Source organism: Anguilla anguilla, chromosome 15, assembly GCF_013347855.1.
Source record: "Anguilla anguilla isolate fAngAng1 chromosome 15, fAngAng1.pri, whole genome shotgun sequence".
Classification (NCBI taxonomy): domain Eukaryota; kingdom Metazoa; phylum Chordata; class Actinopteri; order Anguilliformes; family Anguillidae; genus Anguilla; species Anguilla anguilla.
In genome coordinates, this window is record NC_049215.1 from 36,116,304 (window position 1) to 36,138,799 (window position 22,496).

The window sequence follows — 22,496 nt, forward strand, 5'->3', positions numbered from 1 at the left end:
AGACGATTGGATGAGTGGATTAGTCGGAGCCTGTGCCAGCTTCACAGAACGCATGCCGTGACGTACTGAACACATTTGTAAACAGGAACATTTTATTTCCTTTAGTGTGCGCGATGTCATGATATTGCGCGAACGTTACGGTGAAGCCAGAAATGCAGGTACAGCAGAGGGGGAAGAGAGGTAGAGGGGAAGGGAGAGGGACGTACTCCTCCCCCACCACCACCCCCCCGGGACGGGTCTGTTGGCCCGGCTCCACACACCTGGGTCTCTCTCCCCGCCCCTGCAGCTGTGTCAGTGTGGCGTTCTCCACTGGCACACCCCCACCTCAATACCCCTCAAACACAGCACAGAGAGCACTCATCCCTCAAACACACAGAACAGCACAGCACAGCACAGCACACCCCTCAAACACACAGCACAGAGAGCACTCATCCCTCAAACACACAGCACAGCCCAGCACAGCCTTCAAACACACAGCACAGCACAGCACAGCACAGCCTTCAAACACACAGCACAGAGAGCACTCATCCCTCAAACACACAGAACAGCACAGCACACCCCTCAAACACACAGCACAGAGAACACTCATCCCTCAAACACACAGAACAGCCCAGCACAGCACACCCCTCAAACACACAGCACAACCCATCAGAGCACAGCCTTCAAACACACAGCACAGCCCAGCCCAGCACAGCCTTCAAACACACAGCACAGCCCGTCACAGCACAGCCTTCAAACACACAGCACAGAGAGCACTCATCCCTCAAACACACAGCACAGCCCAGCACAGCCTTCAAACACACAGCACAGCCCAGCACAGCACAGCCTTCAAACACACAGCACAGCAAACACACACCCCTCAAAAGCACAACGGAGCACACAACACACCCTCAAACATACAGCACAGCGAACACACACCCCTCAAACACACAGCACAACACAGCCAGCATCAAACACACAGCACAGCGAACACACTCCTCAAACACACAGCACAGCCAGCATCAAACACACAGCACAGCGAACACACACCTCTCAAACACACAGCACAGAGAGCACACAACACAGCCTCAAACACACAGCACAGCACAGCCTGCATCAAACACACAGCACAGCGAACACACAGCCACACATTGAGCTTATATTGTGGATCTTCTCACACTTTTAATACCATGTATTAATTTCACTCACACAGTGAGTAACCTGCATGTCACAATCTCCATACACTGTAAATACACATCAGTCTCACTCACAATGTAGCCACTTCCCAATTTCAAATCATTTACTACTACCTATGCATGGTCTCCACATGCAATCTCATGCAAGCGCTTTTCAATCTCGCGCTCTATCTTTACATCCCAGGTTCACTCACATTGTAACTAAGCATTCATACAGACAGACTCTCTCATTCGAAGCATGAAGTCTTAATTCTCTCAACTGCATTACAGTTCAGTAATAACCTCTACCAGCCAGTAAATCCACCGGGGTGGATTTCACCCTTATCTACAGTATTCATCTCTGAAAATCACCACCACACCCCAGTATTCATACTCTGCACTGCGGCCGCCTGCAGTCTAGTTTCAGTACCCTTAACTACTGGCAGAGCGCAGATCTGCTCAGGTTACTAGGGCAACACTTTCTGAAGGTTATTTGGATGTCTCTCCGCTTCCTGAGAGCACTCAGCGCTGTATTCCACACGCGGAGGTTATTTTCCAGGCTTCATCCTCTGCACTTAGACCCCTGTGTACTCTGACACGAGCCATGCAGCCAGGATCGCCGTATAAGGCAGGCTGACTCTCCCACACCCCCCACCCCCCCCCCACCACAGCACCACCTCCAAGTCATCTTCTCCCAGACCCCCCCCCCTCCCCAAAAAACAGGCACACCCACCCCTCCCGTTCGACTTGCTCCACCCCTCCCTCTCTCCCTGTGGTGGTGGCCACACCGCCCAGTGCAGTGTTATATAAGCACAGCACTGCAGAAGGGGATTATGGGGGAAAAAAACACAGAGTTTAATACAAGCGCCAGCGATAAGGGCTGGGACAGGAAACGTAGTCAACAGCGACCCCCCCCACCCCCCCACCCCAGGGGGCCTCGCTGTATCCCAGCATTTCCTTCTCTGTGAGACACGTCCCTCGTGTGCGAATACACCCCCCAATCCCCCCCCCCCTCGTTCCTCCTTGGGCCAGAACCCAGTTCCTCCCTATTCACTACCTTGAAAGTGTAAGGACATAAAAGAGAATTCCTAATTTGATCACAAACAAAGCAAAGAAACAGGAACACCCGTGAATTACAAAAAGGCAGTGAAATGCGCTTTTATTTTGGTATATCTGTGTGTGTGTGTGTGGGTTAAGAGAGAGAGAGAGAGAGAGAGAGAGAGACAGACAGTGTCTACCAATGTTTCCTGTGCATTACGTACTGAAATTGAACGGCAGAATCTGTACAATTAGCCAATAGTTATGATATCATACACCATTGATTTGTTGCAAAATATAGTGTGCGAGACACAGCAGAAGAGATGCACAGAGAGAGAACGAGGCTCGTTCTCCCGTCTCCAAACAGACGCGCGACTTCTGAAGCTTTCGCTCGGGGCAGAAAGCCCGCTGTCCGCTGGTTTTGGCACTTAGTCGGCAAACAAAAAAAAATGTTGAACTTGGTGGGCGGAAAAACATGCTTAAACAACAGGCTTTTTTTCTTCTTTTTTTGTGACAGAGAAGAATGCCATGCTGTATGTGCAGGACATACGCTTTCAGATGTGCATGTTTGTAAAGTTGTACTCGCGTCATGAGCACACAGAAAAGCTGAAGGCTCAAGCAGCGTTCTCATTCTGTTTCTGTGACCGATGCGCACGCTATCGTTTCCTGCGAGAGGTTATTGCGCAACGCAAAATTACGCTGCATTTTTTTAATTCTGAAAAACTGTTTTTGTGTAAAGCCCATGTTACACAATTCACCATGAAGTAATGGCATCAGTATTCTGCAGAGACAGCCCAGAGCTGCCCTTCAGATAACCTAGCGTCAGCTCAGCCTCCGTCTCTCCAGACCTAACAGTGGAAGAAAAAAACAGCACGACTTTGCAGGTCCCTCAAAAACTTAAAATAAACAAAATAACATAACACTAAAAATACACTTTGTAACAACGTCTGTTGTGGTCATGTAATGACAGTGCATCTTTTTCAATAACAGCTGTTCAAAGAGAAGTTTAAAAAGCTCTCTGTAACCATGTGTATGCAAACTGTGTATATACACAAGACAATTATCCATCATAATTAGCCTAACTGACCTGCTGATGTACTGTACACAAGCGTTGTGTGAAGCAGAGGTTATGCAAGTTTTACAACTTAGTGGCTGTCTGTCTCAAATGACTCCATAAGCTGGATGAAAATAGACACAGCTCAGTGAAATTAGTTATTATGGTCCACGAATGAAGTTATTTCATTTCAGGACTAAAAAACTGAAGGGTGGAAGAGCTATACACCCACCCTACTGGCACCCGAGGTTGTTTTTGTTTTTGAATGTGCTGATCACAGGGTCAGCTGTGTTTTATTGAAGGGGAATGAGCACCACTAGATCCTTTTGTGTGTCACCTGATATTCATCTCAGTTATGATTGGACGTCACAAACAATGCATTGCTATACTGCCTGCAAGAATTCTACAGGCAATGTTTCAATTCAACTTAAAATTGGATGCAATCTGTTTAAATGATTTAAAGTGTACATGGACTAATCAAAAGTACTGCCCTTTATATATAGATATTACTGTACTTTGACCCCATGTTTCAGCAAAAGATTTAAGTTTTACAGTAGAATAAAACATGAAGATATTACACCATTCATCTGCAACAGCAGTGGCTCTATGCCACATTTTTGGTAACAAACCTGAAAACAGCTCACAATAAATGCTACAGAAATTAGGAAGGAGTGCCTGTCTTGGTTCAAATCGACTATCTACGAGAAAAACAAAAAAACATGAATATTGAAAGTATAAAGGCATCGGGGGAGAAGTGAGGGGCGGTGCTTTTGTGAGACGATGGGTTTGAGGAAGAGCAGGCTGCAGAACTGCGCCGTGTCTGGGCGCTGACGCCACAGCGACAGCAGACAGGGCTCTCGCGCTCAGTCACTTCCTGTTACTCCTTCACTCAGACCCACTCAAAACATTCGCCGAGGAAGCTAGCGAGAGAGAAGCCACCAGCAAAACAAGCGCTACGAAACCCCCCCTGCAAAACAAGGGCTACGAAACCCCCCCTGCCCCCCCTTTCACCTCGGCAACGCAAAACAAGCGCTACGAAACCCCCCCTGCCCCCCCTTTCACCTCGGCAACGGCATTTTCCCTTAAAGGAGCTTCTGCAGAGCGCTGGGGCAGACGGGCGGGGGCTGGGGCTCTGTCTGGAGCAGGTTAACGGTGAGCGGGCGGAGTCGGCAGACACTGCGGTCAGTCACACAGGAAACCGCTGGCAGACGCAGACAGCCTCACATCCTGCTCCGGCTCGGGGCGCAGGAGCACTTCCTGTGAACCGCCGCTCGGTCTGGTTCCGCTGCTGGCGACGGCAGTCCGACGGACGGAACGTTCGCCGTCACGAGAAGCCTTTGTGCGATTCAGACGCGCGCGTGAATATTCATACGCAGAAATATCTTCCGCTGCGTTTCAACCCACAACAGCAGACTACAATCTCACAGTTTCTTTGGAAAGAGAATACATTCATCTTCATTTCAAGTATTTTTTTTTCTTCCAAAGCACACATTTGTTTTTGTTTAGATTTTTACCCTCGTCGCACGGGGACGTATGTGAACACGCAGAATGATTAGATTGAATAGCTTACTGGTGAATCGCTAACGCACAGGTGAATTACTGACTGAATAGGACTGCAGACTCCAGCGAAGCAGGGGGGGAATATAGGCGTGTCTAGAAGAAAGGCGACATCGGTGGCGATTACGCGTTTATCAGAAATCTCCCGATAGCAGAGCCAAGCCGCTGACTCTGCTCCAATAGGAGGGCAGCAGACAGAGCACACAGAGAGGCCTAGAGCTCCTCTCTCACACATTTACACCGATGGAGAGGAACACTGCCCCACTCCAGGGCACTTTCACAATATCCCGGGTCCACAATGTTAAGGCCACTCAAAATAAACACCAGTGATCACAAGTCAACTTTTTACAATGAAAGGGGGGGGGGAGATCTGTCCACCCGCCCCCGGCCCGGCTCCACGGCGCATCAGGGCTTTTTGGCGGCTTTGGGTTTCCCGTCAGAGCCGGGCTTGATGTGCGTGAGCTCGACGTCGCACACGGCGTCCTCGGGCTGGCAGCCGCGCATGCGCTCCACGGTCTTCTGAAACGAGGCCTTCTCCTGCTCCAGCGCGCGGATCGTGTGCTTCATCTGGCTCTCGCGCGACACGAAGCTCTCCACACTCTGCTCCAGGCTCTGGATCTTACCCCGCGCAGCCTGTGGGAGGAACACACACACGCCCACACACACATGCACACACGCGCACACACACGCACACATACACACACGCACACATACACACACGCACACGCACACACAAACACACATACATACACACGCACAAGCGCACAGAAACACACACACGCACACATACACACATGCACACACGCGCACACACACGCACACATACACACATGCACACACGCGCACACACACGCACACACACACACGCGCACACACACGCACACACACACACACGCACACACATACACACACACGCGCACACACGCACGCACACACACACAAACATACACACGTACACACACACGCACAAGCGCACAGAAACACACGCACACACGCACACACACACACGCATGCACACACACACACACACACACATACACACGCACGCACACGCACGCACGCACACACAAACATACACACACACGCACAAGCGCACAGAAACACACACACGCACAGCACACACACACACGCACAGCACACACACACACACACGCGCACACACACACACGCACGCACACATACACACGCACACACACACAAACATACACACGCACAAGCACACACGCCCGCACACACACGCACGCACACACGAACATACATACATACACACGCGCACACACACACACGCACACACAGGCACAAGCGCACAGAAACACACACGCACACGCACAGCACACACACACACGCACAAGCACACACGCACACTTAGCCTGTGCTTCTCTAAAGTCTGAAATGTAGCATGTGCATTAGAGACATAAGTCCATTTGCACCCACCCCTCACTCACACTCACACAATGTGCCTGCTGAGGGATGCTCCAGACTGCCTGATACAGCATTACATCACCCCTCAGTTCCCCCTCACATCAGAGGAGTCGTTGTGAGTAATCCTCTATCAAGCGCGACCACCAGTGGTGACTGAAGACAATCAGCCTGCCATTGTTTTATCAGAGGACTCGATGTGCCGCACAGTGCTGCTGTAACTCCCTTATAAAACACCCTGTTTTTACCGGTTTACCCTCCTACTCTCTACTGATCTCCAACACTGGACTAGATATGCATACGACCCTTGACCAAGAGGCAGGATGTTCTGGTTCACAGAAAAACTGACCCCAGTAATTCATTCTTCCTTTGTCTGTTCATAAATGTGGAGCTGTGCTCTGGTGCCCCCTGGTGGCATAACATGGCAAATGCGAAGAATATCAGGGCTGAAAAGCAGGGATGCTAATGTGTTCTGCTGAATGGATTTTCTTCCTAATATTGCTACTGCTACTTATTTTTCATTTTTGTACAAGAAGACAGAAACCTCAAAACATGTGCACCCAAAAGCACACACACACACACACCTGGAGCTTCTCCAGAAGGTCCATGTTCTGCTTCTTCAGCTGGGCATTGGTCCTCTCCAGCTTGTCCAAGCGGTCTGAGTCATCAGATGCTGGCATGGCCTCCAGCATCTCGTCCTGCAGAACGTGGTACTCCACCTCATAGGCATGGAGCTGCTTAGAGATGTCCATCTCCAGCACCTGGTACAGCATTGACAGACAGACATGCATGCACACACAGACACACACATGCATGCAAGCATGCACAGACGCACATACACACACACATACACACATGCAAGCACACATACACGTACACAGTTATCCGATTCGTTTCATACTTTCTATGGACTGTCTCACCGATGACAGTATGACAAGCAGCAGGGATTCTAGACTTCCGACCACATTCCATTCCATCCCAAAACATTCTTACAGGCGGCTAAGCCGTCAATCAAGCTAAATAAGACAATAGGACCCTGTCTATGGGGTAAGACAAGGAAGAGTAAGAGTAAGAAAAATGAGAGTTCTAAAAATGAAAAAAAAACAATAGTTTCAGTGCCACATCCTCTCAATCTGACCAGTTGCTGACAGCACTCATACAGAAATGAATCCCGCCTCTCATTTCATACCTGGGCGATGACGTGCTCCATCTGGGCCTGGGTAAGGGAGGGGATGGTGATCTTCATGAAGTCCACCACCGTCTCGAAGCTGTCGCACTCCAGGATCTCGCCCTCGTGGCTGCTGAGCAGGCTCAGGGCCACTTTAAAGACCACCTCCGGCCCCTGAGCAAACAGGAGGTCTGCAGGGAGGAGCGGGGAGACCGAGCTGTTCAGCGTACGAGGCGCACAACAACACACATTTCCTGTCGTGTCCCTTAAGGACGAGCTCATTGGTCATTGTGACCTTTAATGTGTGTCCCTGCTGGTCTGAGCACAGTTCACACACTATGAAGGGGTGCGGGACGGGGGCAGTGGGGTGCGGGACGGGGGCAGTGGGGTGAGGGACGGGGGCAGTGTGGTGGGGTACTGGGGCAGTGGGGTGCGGAACGGGGGCAGTGGGGTGCGGGACGGGGGCAGTGAGGTGAGGGACGGGGGCAGTGGGGTGAGGGACGGGGGCAGTGGGGTGAGGGACGGGGGCAGTGGGGTGCGGAACGGGGGCAGTGGGGTGAGGGACGGGGGCAGTGGGGTGAGGGACGGGGGCAGTAGGGTGCAGGATGGGGGCAGTGGGGTGCAGGATGGGGGCAGTGGGGCATGGGGGGGAAGCGGGGCATGGGATGGGGGCACAGTACGTACCGAAGATGCGGGCCACGAACCCCAGGGGGAACTGCGAGGCGAAGACGGTGAGGAACCAGGGCGCGGCGTACAGGCTGGGGCCCACCTCGTGCACCTCCAGGTGGCAGTACAGGCTGCGGTGGTAGTCATGCAGCAGCCGGGACAGCTGGTACATCTGGATCTACGGGGGGGGGGCAGGGGGTGAACTGTGGGCAGGATGTTGTGACGGCTAACGTGCTAACGTTATAAAGTGGCAGATGGCTGGCGCGTTACATCACACGGCTGGATTAAACATTAGCAGGCCGCGCTTAAAGGAAAACACTGGGCTAAACACTCATATCTTCAGTAAACACGCAGAACTGATGTGAAATTCATTCCAGGGTTTGTTATCTGATATTTGCATTATATTTGACTTTATCGCCATATCCAATTTTTCACTAGCTATGCTGTCAGGCTTCTTTTGGATCTGCTCCAGTGTGTTATTTTCCTACATTACCCAGAACTACCGAAGCTATCTGCCTTGATGAGAATGTTAGCCAACAGTCTAAACGCAAAGTCAAGCTCACAGACACACCCCTAATCCCCCACAAAGATCTGTGTGCAGGGTCGGGATCAGAACCCACGCCCTTCTTGCTGTGAGGTGACAGTGCTACCCACTGCACCACCGTGCCGCCCAATCAGAAAGAAGCGGAGCTGAAGGTAAGGGTGCGGGCGCTCACCTGCAGAGAGACCATGTCGGGCCGGTACTGGCGGCGGAGCCCCAGGTCGTACATGAGGAAGAGGAGCATGTCGAAGGCCTGCTCCTCGCTCATGTGCAGCAGCAGCACCCCGGCGATGAAGCTCAGGCCCTGGCAGTAGCCCACCTCCGTGTCCAGCAGGGAGTACGCCTTCAGCAGGTTGTACAGGGACAGCTGCCCCGGGCCCAGCTGCGCAGAGAAGTACGGGTGCGTGGGGAAGGTACGCCCTGCAAGAGGGAGGGGGGGGGAGGGGTCAGCACTGCGGCGGGTAGGGAGGGGGGCTAAAGTAACCTAAAGGTTGCAGGTTCGATTCCCAGGTAGAACACTGCCGTTGTACCCGTGAGCAATGTACCTGAGTATATATACAGTATACATACCGCTGTATACATGGGTACTTTGAAAAGAAAAACGGTGAAGTAGTCACTCTGAAGACACTCTGGGGAAGAAGGGCTGCTGGATGCCTGTAATGTAACGTAATGAGGCACACCCAGCCCTCAGCGCTGACCACAAACACATCACAGTCCCCCGCTTTCACAGTTAGCCATTGTTCTTCTGGGGGGCGATCTGGGATGCTGACAGTGGGAAGTGTTCTATGTCTCACAGTGAAGCCGAAAGGAGGGGCAGCGTGGGCGGCGAAAGGCAGTGGAGCATGTGCGCTTCAAACTCAGTCTGTCGAGCTGGTCCAAATGACTCATCCTGAAATGAAACTGGGGACCCAGCCCCGCACCCCGCCCCACCCCGACCAAACCCCGGCCTGCCCCGCCCCACACACACCCAGGTCCACCAGTATGGCGTGCTGCTGTCCGCCCCTGCCCCGCCCCTGCCCCTGCCCTGCCCCGCTCCACACACACCCAGGTCCACCAGTATGGCGTGCTGCTGCGCAGTCAGCTGCTTGAGCAGGGCCTGGTAGGGCGTGTCCGGCGGCTGCTGCCTGCTGGGGAGCCGGTGCTGCTGTCGGTGCTGCTGTGCAGTGAGCTGCCACACCTCCCCACGGCGCGTCTTAGGCACGCCTGGGGGGGGACAGAGACAGAGTGGGAGGTAGAGAATGAGAGTGGGAGAAAGGGAGAAAGGCGGAGAGAAAGAGAACAAGAGAACAAAGCAAAGGGAGTTGAAAGACAGTAAATGTCAGGGTTAGTATCTAAGCAGGGGTCTCTGAGCTGCTAGAGATGTGAGGTACTCTTACCCTGGTACAGGGTCTCTAAGCAGTCAGGACTGGTAGAGATGTGAGGTGCTCTTACCTTGGTACAGGGTCTCTGAGCTGGGGAGATGTGAGGTGCTCTTACCCTGGTACAGGGTCTCTGAGCTGCTAGAGATGTGAGGTGCTCTTACCTTGGTACAGGGTCTCTGAGCTGGGGAGATATGAGGTGCTCTTACCCTGGTACAGGGTCTCTGAGCTGCTAGAGATGTGAGGTGCTCTTACCCTGGTACAGGGTCTCTGAGCTGGGGAGATGTGAGGTGCTCTTACCCTGGTACAGGGTCTCTGAGCTGGGGAGATGTGAGGTGCTCTTACCCTGGTACAGGGTCTCTGAGCTGCTAGAGATGTGAGGTGCTCTTACCTTGGTACAGGGTCTCTGAGCTGGGGAGATATGAGGTGCTCTTACCCTGGTACAGGGTCTCTGAGCTGCTAGAGATGTGAGGTGCTCTTACCCTGGTACAGGGTCTCTGAGCTGGGGAGATGTGAGGTGCTCTTACCCTGGTACAGGGTCTCTGAGCTGGGGAGATGTGAGGTGCTCTTACCCTGGTACAGGGTGCTCTGAAGCTCCTCTTTCTCCCACTGGGCTTTGGCCCATCCTGGGACGCTCAGCTTCTTCTCCCACTGGGCCAGGGTGTCCGCGGGACACTGGCCCACCTCCTGGTAGTCCAGCTTCATCTTCCGGATGTGAAGCTCATCTCTGCTGGCTGCCAGACAGACGGGGAGGGGGGGGGGGGTGGCCGGATGAGTCACCGTCTGTTCTTGTGTCAAGGACACTGCAGTCAAGTAGCCCTTACGACATCTCCATGCCAACCGAAGCCCTCCATCTCCATGCCAACCAAAGCGCAAAGAACCGTCACCTCTTCCCGTGCCGAACTCCCTCGCGTGTTACATGTATCAGCACTTCTAAAGGCCACAAGCGTGACGGCCCACGGAGTGACTGCAACAGGCCCAGCATCCTTTACTCCCCCGTGTTACGCTTAGCCAGTGCTAATCGGCCGCTCGCAGCGAAGCAGGTGTGGATCTGTTAGCTGTCCCTCGAAAGACGTCAGAACATGCCACGGTGACCTTTCACCCCTGAAGGTCAGCACTTCTCTTACCTTCTACACAAAGTGAATATTCACAATATTCACATCTTCATCGCAGCAGACAACGGCAGCAGAACGCACCGAGAAAGACAAAATTGGGAGTTTGAAGCAAAGACGCTTGTGTAAATTTAAGCAAAAATGAAAATGCCCTATAGAAGTGAAGACTGGGCTTGCGTTCACAGTTCCTTCACCTTGATTGGCCTGCTACTTGAAAGGCACACTATGCAGGATTTTTAGCCTTGCTATGGTCCTGAATAGGAAACTGTGCATTTATAAAGACCCCACAGCGCATTCCATCCACAAATAATGTATGAGCCTATCAAAGCTAGGCATGCCACATCAAGATCAGCGTCAGGTCGTTGGCTCAGCGAGAGCTACTCGGCTGAGATTTTGGCGGAAAGGGTGGCGAGCAGACAGAGCACCCAGAGAACTGGTGTTAAACGCAGTTCTGAAGAGCAACTCTACTCTGGCTAAATAGCTACCCAGTACAGCCCCTTTCCTGAGGCTGACAATCTCTAACATGGCTATATACTTCCGTAAAACCTCTTTAAAATAGCTGTCTTTTAGCATCATACAAATTCACACCAGTACAACAACGTCTAATTTACTGCATTTCGACAAATAAAATGTGTAGGACCTCAGAAGCCGGTGGGGAATTATAAACAGGAAACAGTAGCTAAAGCTGGAGTGAATCCAGTGTGCTGTTTGAGAGAATACCGCTAGTGTCTGGACCTGGGCAACTCAATGCTGCCCCTAGGGGACTGGAGGCCATCAGTTTCTTTTTAAAGAGCCCTAAAACTCATAGTGCTGGGGAAAGAGAAGCAAAGAGTCCATCAAACCAGACAGTGCTTGGCAGAGTGAGGCGGTTAAAAACAGCCTACAGGCTTTGTGGCCTCCTGCCTGGGCATCTAAGCCACCCTACAGACTATGTGGTTCAGGGCTGAGTGGTGGGTCCAGACACCGCGGTGATGAGCGACAGGGAAAAGGCGGGAAACGGACCCTCCAGGCGCTGGTTCTCCTTGTCCATGCGCAGGAGCAGGATCTGCTGGTGGATGGCCTTCTTCCACAGGGCCCGGTACTCCGGCCCGGTGCGCCGGGGCCGATCCCCGGAGGGGGGCTGGTCCGGGGACAGCAGGCTGGCCAGGGGGTGCTGGTCCGGAAACGAAGCGCGTGGGGAGAGGGGCAGCAGCTCGCTGCCATCCTGGTCCTCTGTTATCCCAACACCCCCACAGTGAAGGAAAGCGTGTGAGAAATTACACTGCACTCGGGACTGCAGGGAAGCTGTGTCTGACTATGTCTGTCAGCACTGATCATGTTCAACAACACTGTGAGGAATGAGTGATGCGATGCCATCTCAGATAAGTAATGATATCTTGGAAACGACTCAAAAACCTGACAAAAAATTTCCTGGATCGTGTTTATGACATTATAACCAAACTTTTGACCCATCTTGGGATATAGGTTTTTTCGCAGATAAACTTTCAAGATTAAAATCACTCATAACTGACCCTAACATAGCCGTATGCTAGTTCTACCTGGGTTAGCATGATGGTGCTCAATAAACAGTGTTGGTGTGCTGTGGGTTAATATCGGTGCTCAGTAGGTTGGTGTTAGTGCTGATGATTGGTGCGCTGGTGTTCAGTGAGCACGTGTTGGTGTTGAGTGGGTCAGTGTGTTGGTGATCAGTCAGCACGTGTTGGTGTTGAGTGGATCAGTGTGTTGGTGATCAGTGAGCACGTGTTGGTGTTGAGTGGGTCAGCGTGTTGGTGATCAGTGGGTCAGTGTGTTGGTGATCAGTGAGCACGTGTTGGTGTTGAGTGGGTCAGCGTGTTGGTGATCAGTGAGCACGTATTGGTGATGAGTGGGTCAGCGTGTTGGTGATCAGTGAACACGTGTTGGTGATGAGTGGGTCAGCGTGTTGGTGATTAGTGGGTCAGCGTGTTGGTGATGAGTGAACACGTGTGCTGGTGACCAGTGAAGGTGTAGCAGGTGGCATTAGGAACACACACCTGGGTCCTGCATGGACGCTGGGGCCTTGTTCATGGGGGAGGCCACCCGCAGGAAGATCTTCTGACGCCAGGAGACCCGGCGGGGGGTGAAGGGGGGCCCAGAAATTAGAGTCTCACTGCTGCCCCCCGAGAAGGACTTCTTTCTGCTGTCTCCATTACTGCTGAGAGACCCATCCACAGAGCAGTCAGACAGGACAGGACACGCACAGGAATAAATACAGACACTCTCTCACACACACACACACACACACACACACACACACACACATTTACACACAGAGCAGTCAGACAGGACAGGACACGCACATCAATACATACAGACACTCACAGACACACAGGAATACATACAGACACTCACACACACACACTCACACGTATGCATGCACACACACACTCACTCACGCTCACACGCATGCGCACGCACGCATACACACACTCACACTCACATTTACACACAGAGCAGTCAGACAGGACAGGACACGCACATCAATACATACAGACACTCACATACACACACGCACACACACACACATTTACACACAGAGCAGTCAGACAGGACAAAATAAGCACATCAATACATACACACTAATTTACACACATGCACACACCCATGAACACACGTACATACGCATTCTCTCACACACACAAGCACACACATGCATGCTTGAATGAACGCACATACACACTCATAAACACAAACACATGAACGCACATACACACTCAAAAACACAAACACATGAACGCACAGACACACTCATTCTCTCTCTGTCACTCAAACACACACAAGCACACACAAGCATAAACACACATACACACAAACACATGCACACAAACACGTGTACGCACAAACGCATGTAAATTCCCTTAGAAAGGGGGGCTAGGGCTGGGCGATATGATGGTAATGATAAAGACCATGGTGCTGTTTTCTGGCTCATTACTGATATTAGCACTACTGAGGATATCACAACACAACACACTGCTTCACTAAGCATGTTAATGAAAGCACCGCATCCACTGTGCTTCCAGTCTGGCTGCTAACCGCAATAAGATCAAAAGGAATTACCTTAATTAACTTCTCAATTATTTCTGTTTGTTAGCCTTTGAAATACATATTTATGTACATTTTAGGTACACTTCTGAGTGTACATAGTATTAAAAAGCATGCAAGACATGTCATAATCATTGGCACAAAACAGATGTATACTGTGATATAAATATTTGTTTTGTTTTTTTTGTTTTAAAGGCCATATCGCCAAACCCTAGTCTGAACCATCTAAGCTCTGATACTAACAAAAATATTACAAAGCCAAAATCCCTTTGTTTTCATTAAGCAGTGTTGGTTTGATAATGTTGTATTAGCATTAGCATGAATCTACTGCAGAAGCTACATTAGCGCTACACTGCTACTGTCTGAAGAATGGCTTATTCGTTAGCCTCAGCGTCAAAATGAGCAGTATTCCAAATATAAAGTACATCTTTACGAACTAAAATGACCACTGTGACCAATTAATAAACTGAATAAGTCATTCAAGGATTAGTGTTGACAAGTACTCGAACACATTTCAGATCACAGAAGAAGAAATAAGCATTATTTGTATAACTTCTGTGCTTGAGTGTGAACAGAATGTGATTAGCATTAGAAAGCATGTGTGTGACATCATACTTACAGATATTGTACATCACATGGAATATGGTCTAGTGACATTAAGCACATTTAAAGCACACCGTGAGGTGAAACGTGCACGCACGCATGCATTGGGTCAAACAGCAACATTACATGACAGAAGTAGAAAGGTTATGGACAGGAAATCCATGACTCGACTAAACAAACATTGGTGGGGTGTTTTTTGTATTAAATTCCCTTTCGTGTGGAAAAACAGCGGTGACGAAACAGTAAATATCACTGCTGTTGAAATTGGGCTTGACTTAAAACCATACGAAGCTGGTGAGTCAATAAACCGAAATATAACAAATGAAAATCAACAGTATGTGCTGTCCTGACCCCTGACCCCTGACCCCTGACGTGATTGGCTTGTGGAGCGCGTCTAAGTGGGCCGATCCCAGATCAATTCCTGGGGGTAGAGGGTGCCCTGAGGACGGAATGCTGGAGCATCTCTCTCTCTCTCTCTCTCTCTCTCTCTCTCTCAGCCATCCGGCTCCCGCACGCTTTTCCTTATGACCTCACGTCTGTCGCTAACCTCAATTAGCCCCGTTTCTGCTGGTGACGCACGTCCAGCTCGGCGCGGACGCGCTGCGGCAACTCTGACGCGCTGCGGCGACTCTGACACACTGATAACACGGCGCTGCCCGTGTCCAAAAAGCCCCGACAAGAATAATTAACAGGACTGTCACAACTCGACCCCGGCATCTCCACTCCACCGGCCAGGCCTGCAGAGGGCTGAGTCAGGCTTTATCTAACTGCCCCAGCAGCTGGAGCAGGAACTGTGCTGTGGGGCTCCTTTTCACAGACTGCGGTACAAACACAGTGTCTGTGTTAATGGGCGCCTTGGGTCGTCTACACCAACTCAATAAAAGCAAACCAGTAATCCTGTTTATGTTCTGTGTGCATCGCAGGGCCTGGGAGGAGATCAGCACAGAGGGTTTAAAGACGGCAGGAATTTCATAATTTCACTCACTGTCAATGTGCAGCAAGGGCCACTTCACCCAAGGAGAACATTCCTCAGGTAACTCACTTCAAAATGGCTACCTCTGGACACTGGCACACACCACATAGATTTAACTTAGGCGTCTAATACTCATCTAATACTAAGCTGCAGCACAGAACTATATGCTTGGATGACTTACATGGAAAAAAATAAGGAGAAAGAAGCTGCCCTTCTGTAATGTATGTGGCTAATAAGAAGTATTTCAGTTGTGCTCGAGTTCAAGTTTGCTGCAAGCATGGGATTTGGGTCTATTCCCTGCAATCGCACAGTGCTTTGCTCTAGTGCAACTTTGAGGTTCTACTGCATCACTGCTGTCTCTTAAGGTGGAATGAATTACAGAACTAAGGTTCTATTGCATCACTGTTCGCTCTTAAGGTGGAATGAATTACAGAACTAAGGTTCTATTGCCTCACTGTTGGCTCTAAAGGTGGAATGAATTACAGAACGTTAAGGTTCTATTGCATCACTGTTGGCTCTTAAGGTGGAATTAATTAAAGAACTTTAAGGTTCTATTGCATCACTGTTCGCTCTTAAGGTGGAATGAATTAAAGAACTTTAAGGTTCTATTGCCTCACTGTGGCTGCAAAGGTGGAATGAATTACAGATCTTCAAGGTTCTATTGCATCACTGTTGGCTCTTGGAATGAAATACAGCCAAATCCGTCCGGGGCTGAAACACACACCCTCTGCATTGCTGCCGGACCAAGCTTCCCTCTCAGTGAGTAATTGAGAGGAGTAAATCACAAGGATCGCTGACACAAAGAGCCCAGACGGGCCTGCGGTTTCGCTCCCGCTGCTCTGGGCCCCCTCAGGGTCCCACACGGTGCTTTTTCGGGTTTGCCCCCTCCCCCGATTCCCCGACAGGCCCCCGGGCAACCCTGCTACCCAGGTGTCCCGGGCTGTGGGAAAGGGCACTGTGAGCGGGAGCATTCTGGCTCAGAGAGACGCGCATTCGTCCCGCTTGACCTTTCCCGCGGCTCCAGGGAGACACGCCTCACGGGGGCACCTCCGTCTGTCTCCGTCCCTCGAGGTGCGGCGCCCCAGATTCTGTCCCGCCAGCTTTGACTCGACACAAAATAGTCCCTGGGCCACTTCACAGAGCGGAACGCTACCAGTACCCGGTCCATCTTCAGCCCAAGAGGTAGGGGCTACTTTAGTTACATCTCACTAAAAGGATTAATATGAACATTAGTATATAAGCGTTCAGACAGTCAATACTGCTCTACCGCACAAGAATAAGTACGTTGTTATGACCAAATGAAAGGACGTGTGAAGATTTCAGAAGCCGTTTGATGAAAGTTAGTCCAAACATCCTAACATTAGATCAGAAGCGAAGCATGTTGCCTTTTCATAGTGGAATGTTCATGTTAAGGAAGTTCCCTGCGCCCAGTGGGGATTACAGGGATGAGCTGCAGATTTAGTCCTGTGGGGATTACAGGGACAAGCAGCAGATTTAGTCCTGTGGGGATTACAGGGACAAGCTGCAGATTTAGTCCTGTGGGGATTACAGGGACAAGCAGCAGATTTAGTCCTGTGGGGATTACAGGGATGAACAGCAGATTTAGTCCTGTGTAGATTACAGGGACAAGCAGCAGATTTAGTCCTGTGGAGATTACAGGGACAAGCATCAGATTTAGTCCTGTGGAGATTACAGGGACAAGCATCAGATTTAGTCCTGTGGAGATTACAGGGACAAGCATCAGATTTAGTCCTGTGGAGATTACAGGGACAAGCAGCAGATTTAGTCCTGTGGGGATTACAGGGATGAGCAGCAGATTTAGTCCTGTGGAGATTACAGGGACAAGCAGCAGATTTACAGGCTCCTCCTCCAGAGTTAAAGGAAGTCATACGAGAGGAAAAGGAAGTTTTGGCGCTCCCTTTGGCTCACACAAAAAAAAAAAACAACAAGAAAAGGGTAAATAAAAAAGGGAGGTTTTGTTTTCCACTATGAAAGCCGATAAACGCTGCGCATTAGGAGGACTTTAGTTTGGAATTAGAAGTCGTGACACAAAACACGCTGAGCATTGCTGGCGTCTCATCGACGTCGTTCTGAAATTTCAGCGGGACGGGGGGAAATGGGCCCAAGGGCGGGGGCGGGGGTTTGGGGAACCCCCTCTCACCTCTTGAGGGTCCCGCTGTCGGCTAGCGAGCTCAGGGACCCCAGGGACCCCTGGTAAAAGTTTTTCAGGAAATTGGGAGTTGAGAAGGAGGAGGGGAGGCTGACGGTCTCGCTCACTGAAACACTGCGTGCTCTCGAGAAGACGGGGCTGGGTGGAGGTGACCCAAAACACACACACACACACACACGCACACGCACAAACACGCACGCACACAGTTCCACAACAAAATAAACACAGGATTTTCTTTTCTTTTAAGTGCAAACACAAGGCCGGGACATTGAGCAGTGACAGCAGTCGAGCGGCGATGAACAGGAAGTGTCACAGTCACTTTGAAGAGAAATGGGAATCTTGGGGAAATAAAAAGCAGATCAGTGTAATGCTGAGGTATATCCATGCTTTTTCGAAAGAACAACACGAGAGAAATATATTCCTGATGAACACAGGCTACCTTTGTAATCAGTCAGTTTGATTTACAGGTTGCCTTTTACGTAGTGCACAAAAACACGTCTGTATGTATTGGCTGATGATGTGATTTAACTTTTTTACGCACATAATCTCTCAGTTAGTTTAAAATACAGAGCATGCCATGATTTATATTCAGTATCAGTGTTAGTTTACATGCTACTAACTGTCAGACCTCACAATTTTTAACGTTTCAAAGCTTACGTGCTCTTTCACAAACTTTTATTTAATGCGTTGTCATGCAATCAATAGAATTAAAAGAAAATGCAATTTTATCATTTAAATAAAAGATGTCACGGCTCTTGTTAAATAATCTGAACGCAGTCATGACTCAACACACTTAACACTTCCACCTAGACCTTCCCCAGCCAGGATCTGGGGCCGCGCACTATTCATTAAACTATTCTCGCTTCCTTAAGGAACAAGTACGCCCAGAAGACTCTGGTGACCGACAGGCGTGATAACTCCATACAACACAAACAGATTTACAGCGCGACAGGGCGACGGCTCAGCGACAGGAAGTGATGTCGTAGGGCAGTACCTGCTCTGCAGCAGCTCGGGGGCCACAGACTGCTGCCTGCGCAGCGGGGCCTTGGTGCCGTGGGTCTGCGGCTCGCTGAAGGAGATGCGCTTCTTCACCGGCAGGTGGCTGAAGGTGTGCGCCCGGCGGCGGAACTGTGGAACGTCGGAGTCTTCCTCGGCGAAGGAGCTCGGGGGCGTGCCCGGCGGGGAGTCCCCGGGAGAGTAGTCGTGCTGCGGACGCAAACGCGCGCAGCTTTAGAGCCGACCGCACGACTCAGTCACGTCCGCACTTTCAACTATTTATTAACAGAGACAACGCTGTAGTCACCCAGCGTCACAAACACATCCACACACAACCCTCAAACTCTAACCAGATCAAACTCAACACTTAACTCACTTCCAATTCCAACTCCTAAACAGATTCATCTCCAAACCCAATCCAGATCTAACTCTAAACCCAATGCAGATCTAACTCTAAACCCAATCCAGATCTAACTCTAAACCCAATGCAGATCTAACTCTAAACCCAATCCAGATCTAACTCTAAACCCAATCCAGATCTAACTCTAAACCCAATCCAGATCTAACTCTAAACCCAATCCAGATCTAACTCTAAACCCAATCCAGATCTAACTCTAAACCCAATCCAGATCTAACTCTGAACCCATTCCACATCTAACTCAACGCCTAAACCAGACCTAACTCCAAACCCAATCCCGATGTAACTCCGAACCCAATCCAAATCTAGCTCCAGATTTAACTGCAAATTGCGCTACCTTCAAAAGCACAGGCCGTGTGTCCGCATTGTGCACAGAGCAGACCCTGCAGTAACCCCAGCCCCGCTGCGCTCGGGCTGCTCAGGCGTTTGTGTGCTAATGGCTGTGTCCCGTGACTGTCGTCGGCACGCGCTGTGGGTACGGACCCTCCTGCCACTCCGGCTGTTTACCCAACGGCCAATAGGAAGAGCCGTTTCTCCGCCATCCCAGAGCCCTGTTTCCTGTCCCCCCTGCGAACCGTTTCCTGTCCCGTGGACAATGCCCTGGTGCGCTGTTTTCATTAGTCAGCTCCAAACTGCCACAGGAAGAAGCAAACGCACACTTCCTGTGGCAGCCTCAGACAGCATCCCGCCAACACAGTCAGCACTGCCCGGGCCAGACCAGCATGGCACTGATTACAGAGAATTAACAACAACAATGCTTCATGCAATAGTGTGATCTCAAACATAAACAAACCGCTTTGGATGTTATTTAGTGCTTATGGAGGAAGAAAATGCAACACTTACGTATGTAGACCGCACCACAAAGTGTTGGTAAATAAACACACGCACAGGAACTTGCATACCAAATGCGGAAGAGCGAGTGTCTAAAATCCAAAAAGCATCTTTAAAATTAGGTTTGATATGTGGCTCAATATTGCCACGTCAGACAATATTATTGGTCGTCTCTAGGCAGCATTCCTTCTCCAAAATATGCTACTGCTGGGTTATCTCATAAGAAAAATAAGTGCTCATTGTGCTTCCTAGTAATAACTTCGTTTCAAAAGGAACTGGTTTTCACACTCCGAAAGGTATCTGGAGTGTGAAAACAAACTTTTATGACCACCAGTCACCACAGATTTCAGCCCGCAGAAGAGACTGTGATTAAGCAGCGTACCCCCAGAGGTGAGAGCAGGAGAGCCTTCATGTGTATGTGTCCCTTTAGAAGGAGAGCAGACAGACTCTGGGGGTAGTAGCAGGGCCGTGTGAAATGCCTGTCAGGAGCGCAGTGCTGATTTCTGACCCCCCCCGACCCCCCCCCCGACCCCGTCCCTCGGGAGCCCGGGACAGAGGCCTCCCATCTCACTCGCCCCCCACATTCCGCACCCTAGTGAGGGTGACCGCGGCTCCCAGGGGGCACACACAACGGCCCGGCCCGTCTGCCAACCCCCAGTGCCACCGCGCGTTTGCCCAACCACGAGGACGGGAGAGAGCTGGACCCCCACCGCGAGAGAACGCCGCTCGTCCGCGTGATCCGCGCCGTGCGATTTCGCAGAAAACCGGGACACACAGCAGTCGCGTGCAGTGACAGTACACACACACACACACACACCGCCCGGGACACACAGCACAGTCACGTGCAGTGACAGTACACACACACACACGCACACACACCGCCCGGGACACACAGCACAGTCACGTGCAGTGACAGTACACACACACACACACTGCCCGGGACACGCAGCACAGTCACGTGCAGTGACAGTACACACACACACACACACACACACACACACACACACACCGCCCGGTTCTGGGCAGGCCCCGCGTTCACACTCTGGTGACACAGGCGTAACTCTTTCGGGGTCCTGTCGGGGGCCCGTCGGGGGAACGAGTCGCCCTCATACTCACCCTCTCAGCGCTGCCCATGCTCCCCAAACGGCCCCGCATCCGGCTGGCCCCCTGCAAACAGAGCCCGCTGTTAAAACACACCCCGCCCCGCAAGGCTGCTTTCCAGGAACATACCACTACCTGGAGGTCGTACGCAGACACCACTCCAAGAGCTACACCTTAAGTATGCACAGTTATGGAATCAACAGATCACTAAGTAAATCACAATAATGCATTCTAAAATATTTACTCAGTGACAGTAATTTGTGCTTCTCTGTGCCCCTAATGAACACAAGTGCAGTTCTTTAAATGTGGAGGGTCTGTGGGAGGACCGCACTAAACTAAAACACAGGAGGTCCTGTTTTTACATGTACTCTTAAGAGCTTTAACCTTCTCCACTGACGGATATTATTCACAAACACACACAGGCGGCTCGGGGGGGGGGGGGGGGGTCTCTGATATTCTTAAAGACTGTGTGGCATTATTGACTCATCGGGATCATAAACAGGAGGTCCCTGTGAGGACACGCTGACGGGCAGACTGACCCTAGAGAAGATGTTCTCCAGGGAGCTGGTGAGGGAGCTCCTGGCCTTGTTCTTCAGGACGTCCAGCGTGAAGCGGCCCGCGCTCGTGCTGCTCTCTGAAGTGCTGTTATTCGGGACGCTGTGCGTCTGGGGGGGGCGTAATGAACAGACGGGGGGGGTGGGGAGTGGGGGCGGGAACGGGCAGACGGGGGGGAGGGGTGGCAGGTTAATTCTAACACAATGTAGCAAATTCCTCTGAGACATTACAGTACTTACAATACATATGAAAACAGTCCTGCAGATTTTCACACAAGCATGCACACAAGCACACATACACACTCACACACACACACACACGCACAGGCGCACAGACACACACGTGCGTGCGTGCACACACACACACACACACACACAGAGGTTTTGCTACAATCTCTTTCCTGAAGTACGATAATCTTATTCTGATGGTCCCTCCGTGTCAACTTTATCAGTTGAGATAAGCATGAATGAGTCTGGATGTGCTTCAAAGGGAGGAGGGAGGCCAAGGGCTATCTCTCCAGGCTCTCCCTCTTTAGATGCTCTCCGGAGTCGCAGCACGAGGCCTTGTGACTGTCACCATGTCCCCGTAGCGTTCGCTGGCGAGAGGGGCGTGGTCTCACCGCACCTCCTTCAGCTCAAACCGCGATGGGCGTACCCAAACATCCCCCCACTACGCTGCCCCCTGGCGTTACACACTCTTCAGCTGGGCCCTTCTGCCTCTTC

General features: G+C 51.0%; 1 protein-coding gene across 7 annotated transcripts in view; it reads right to left on the reverse strand.

Moving 5' to 3' along the window:
- Positions 1 to 4,700: 4,700 nt before the first annotated feature.
- The window catches only part of tbc1d4 (TBC1 domain family, member 4), a 41,016-nt gene continuing 23,220 nt past the window's right edge, over positions 4,701 to 22,496 (reverse strand). Inside the window, exons 9-22 of one of the 7 annotated variants that reach the window (XM_035393132.1) lie at positions 21,759 to 21,884; positions 21,235 to 21,285; positions 18,868 to 19,079; positions 17,865 to 18,011; positions 13,080 to 13,237; positions 12,070 to 12,279; positions 11,083 to 11,085; positions 10,528 to 10,689; positions 9,642 to 9,800; positions 8,773 to 9,017; positions 8,075 to 8,234; positions 7,412 to 7,581; positions 6,807 to 6,983; positions 4,701 to 5,436 (exon numbers count right to left, since the gene is read on the reverse strand). In XM_035393132.1, the coding sequence (XP_035249023.1) occupies positions 5,209 to 5,436; positions 6,807 to 6,983; positions 7,412 to 7,581; positions 8,075 to 8,234; positions 8,773 to 9,017; positions 9,642 to 9,800; positions 10,528 to 10,689; positions 11,083 to 11,085; positions 12,070 to 12,279; positions 13,080 to 13,237; positions 17,865 to 18,011; positions 18,868 to 19,079; positions 21,235 to 21,285; positions 21,759 to 21,884 (2,208 nt within the window). In that variant the 3' untranslated portion in view covers positions 4,701 to 5,208. Of the gene's footprint in view, positions 5,437 to 6,806; positions 6,984 to 7,411; positions 7,582 to 8,074; positions 8,235 to 8,772; positions 9,018 to 9,564; positions 9,587 to 9,641; positions 9,801 to 10,527; positions 10,690 to 11,082; positions 11,086 to 12,069; positions 12,280 to 13,079; positions 13,241 to 17,864; positions 18,012 to 18,867; positions 19,080 to 21,234; positions 21,286 to 21,758; positions 21,885 to 22,496 lie in introns of those variants that run through there. The other 6 variants (XM_035393130.1, XM_035393135.1, XM_035393131.1 and 3 more) reach the window with 6 other exon arrangements.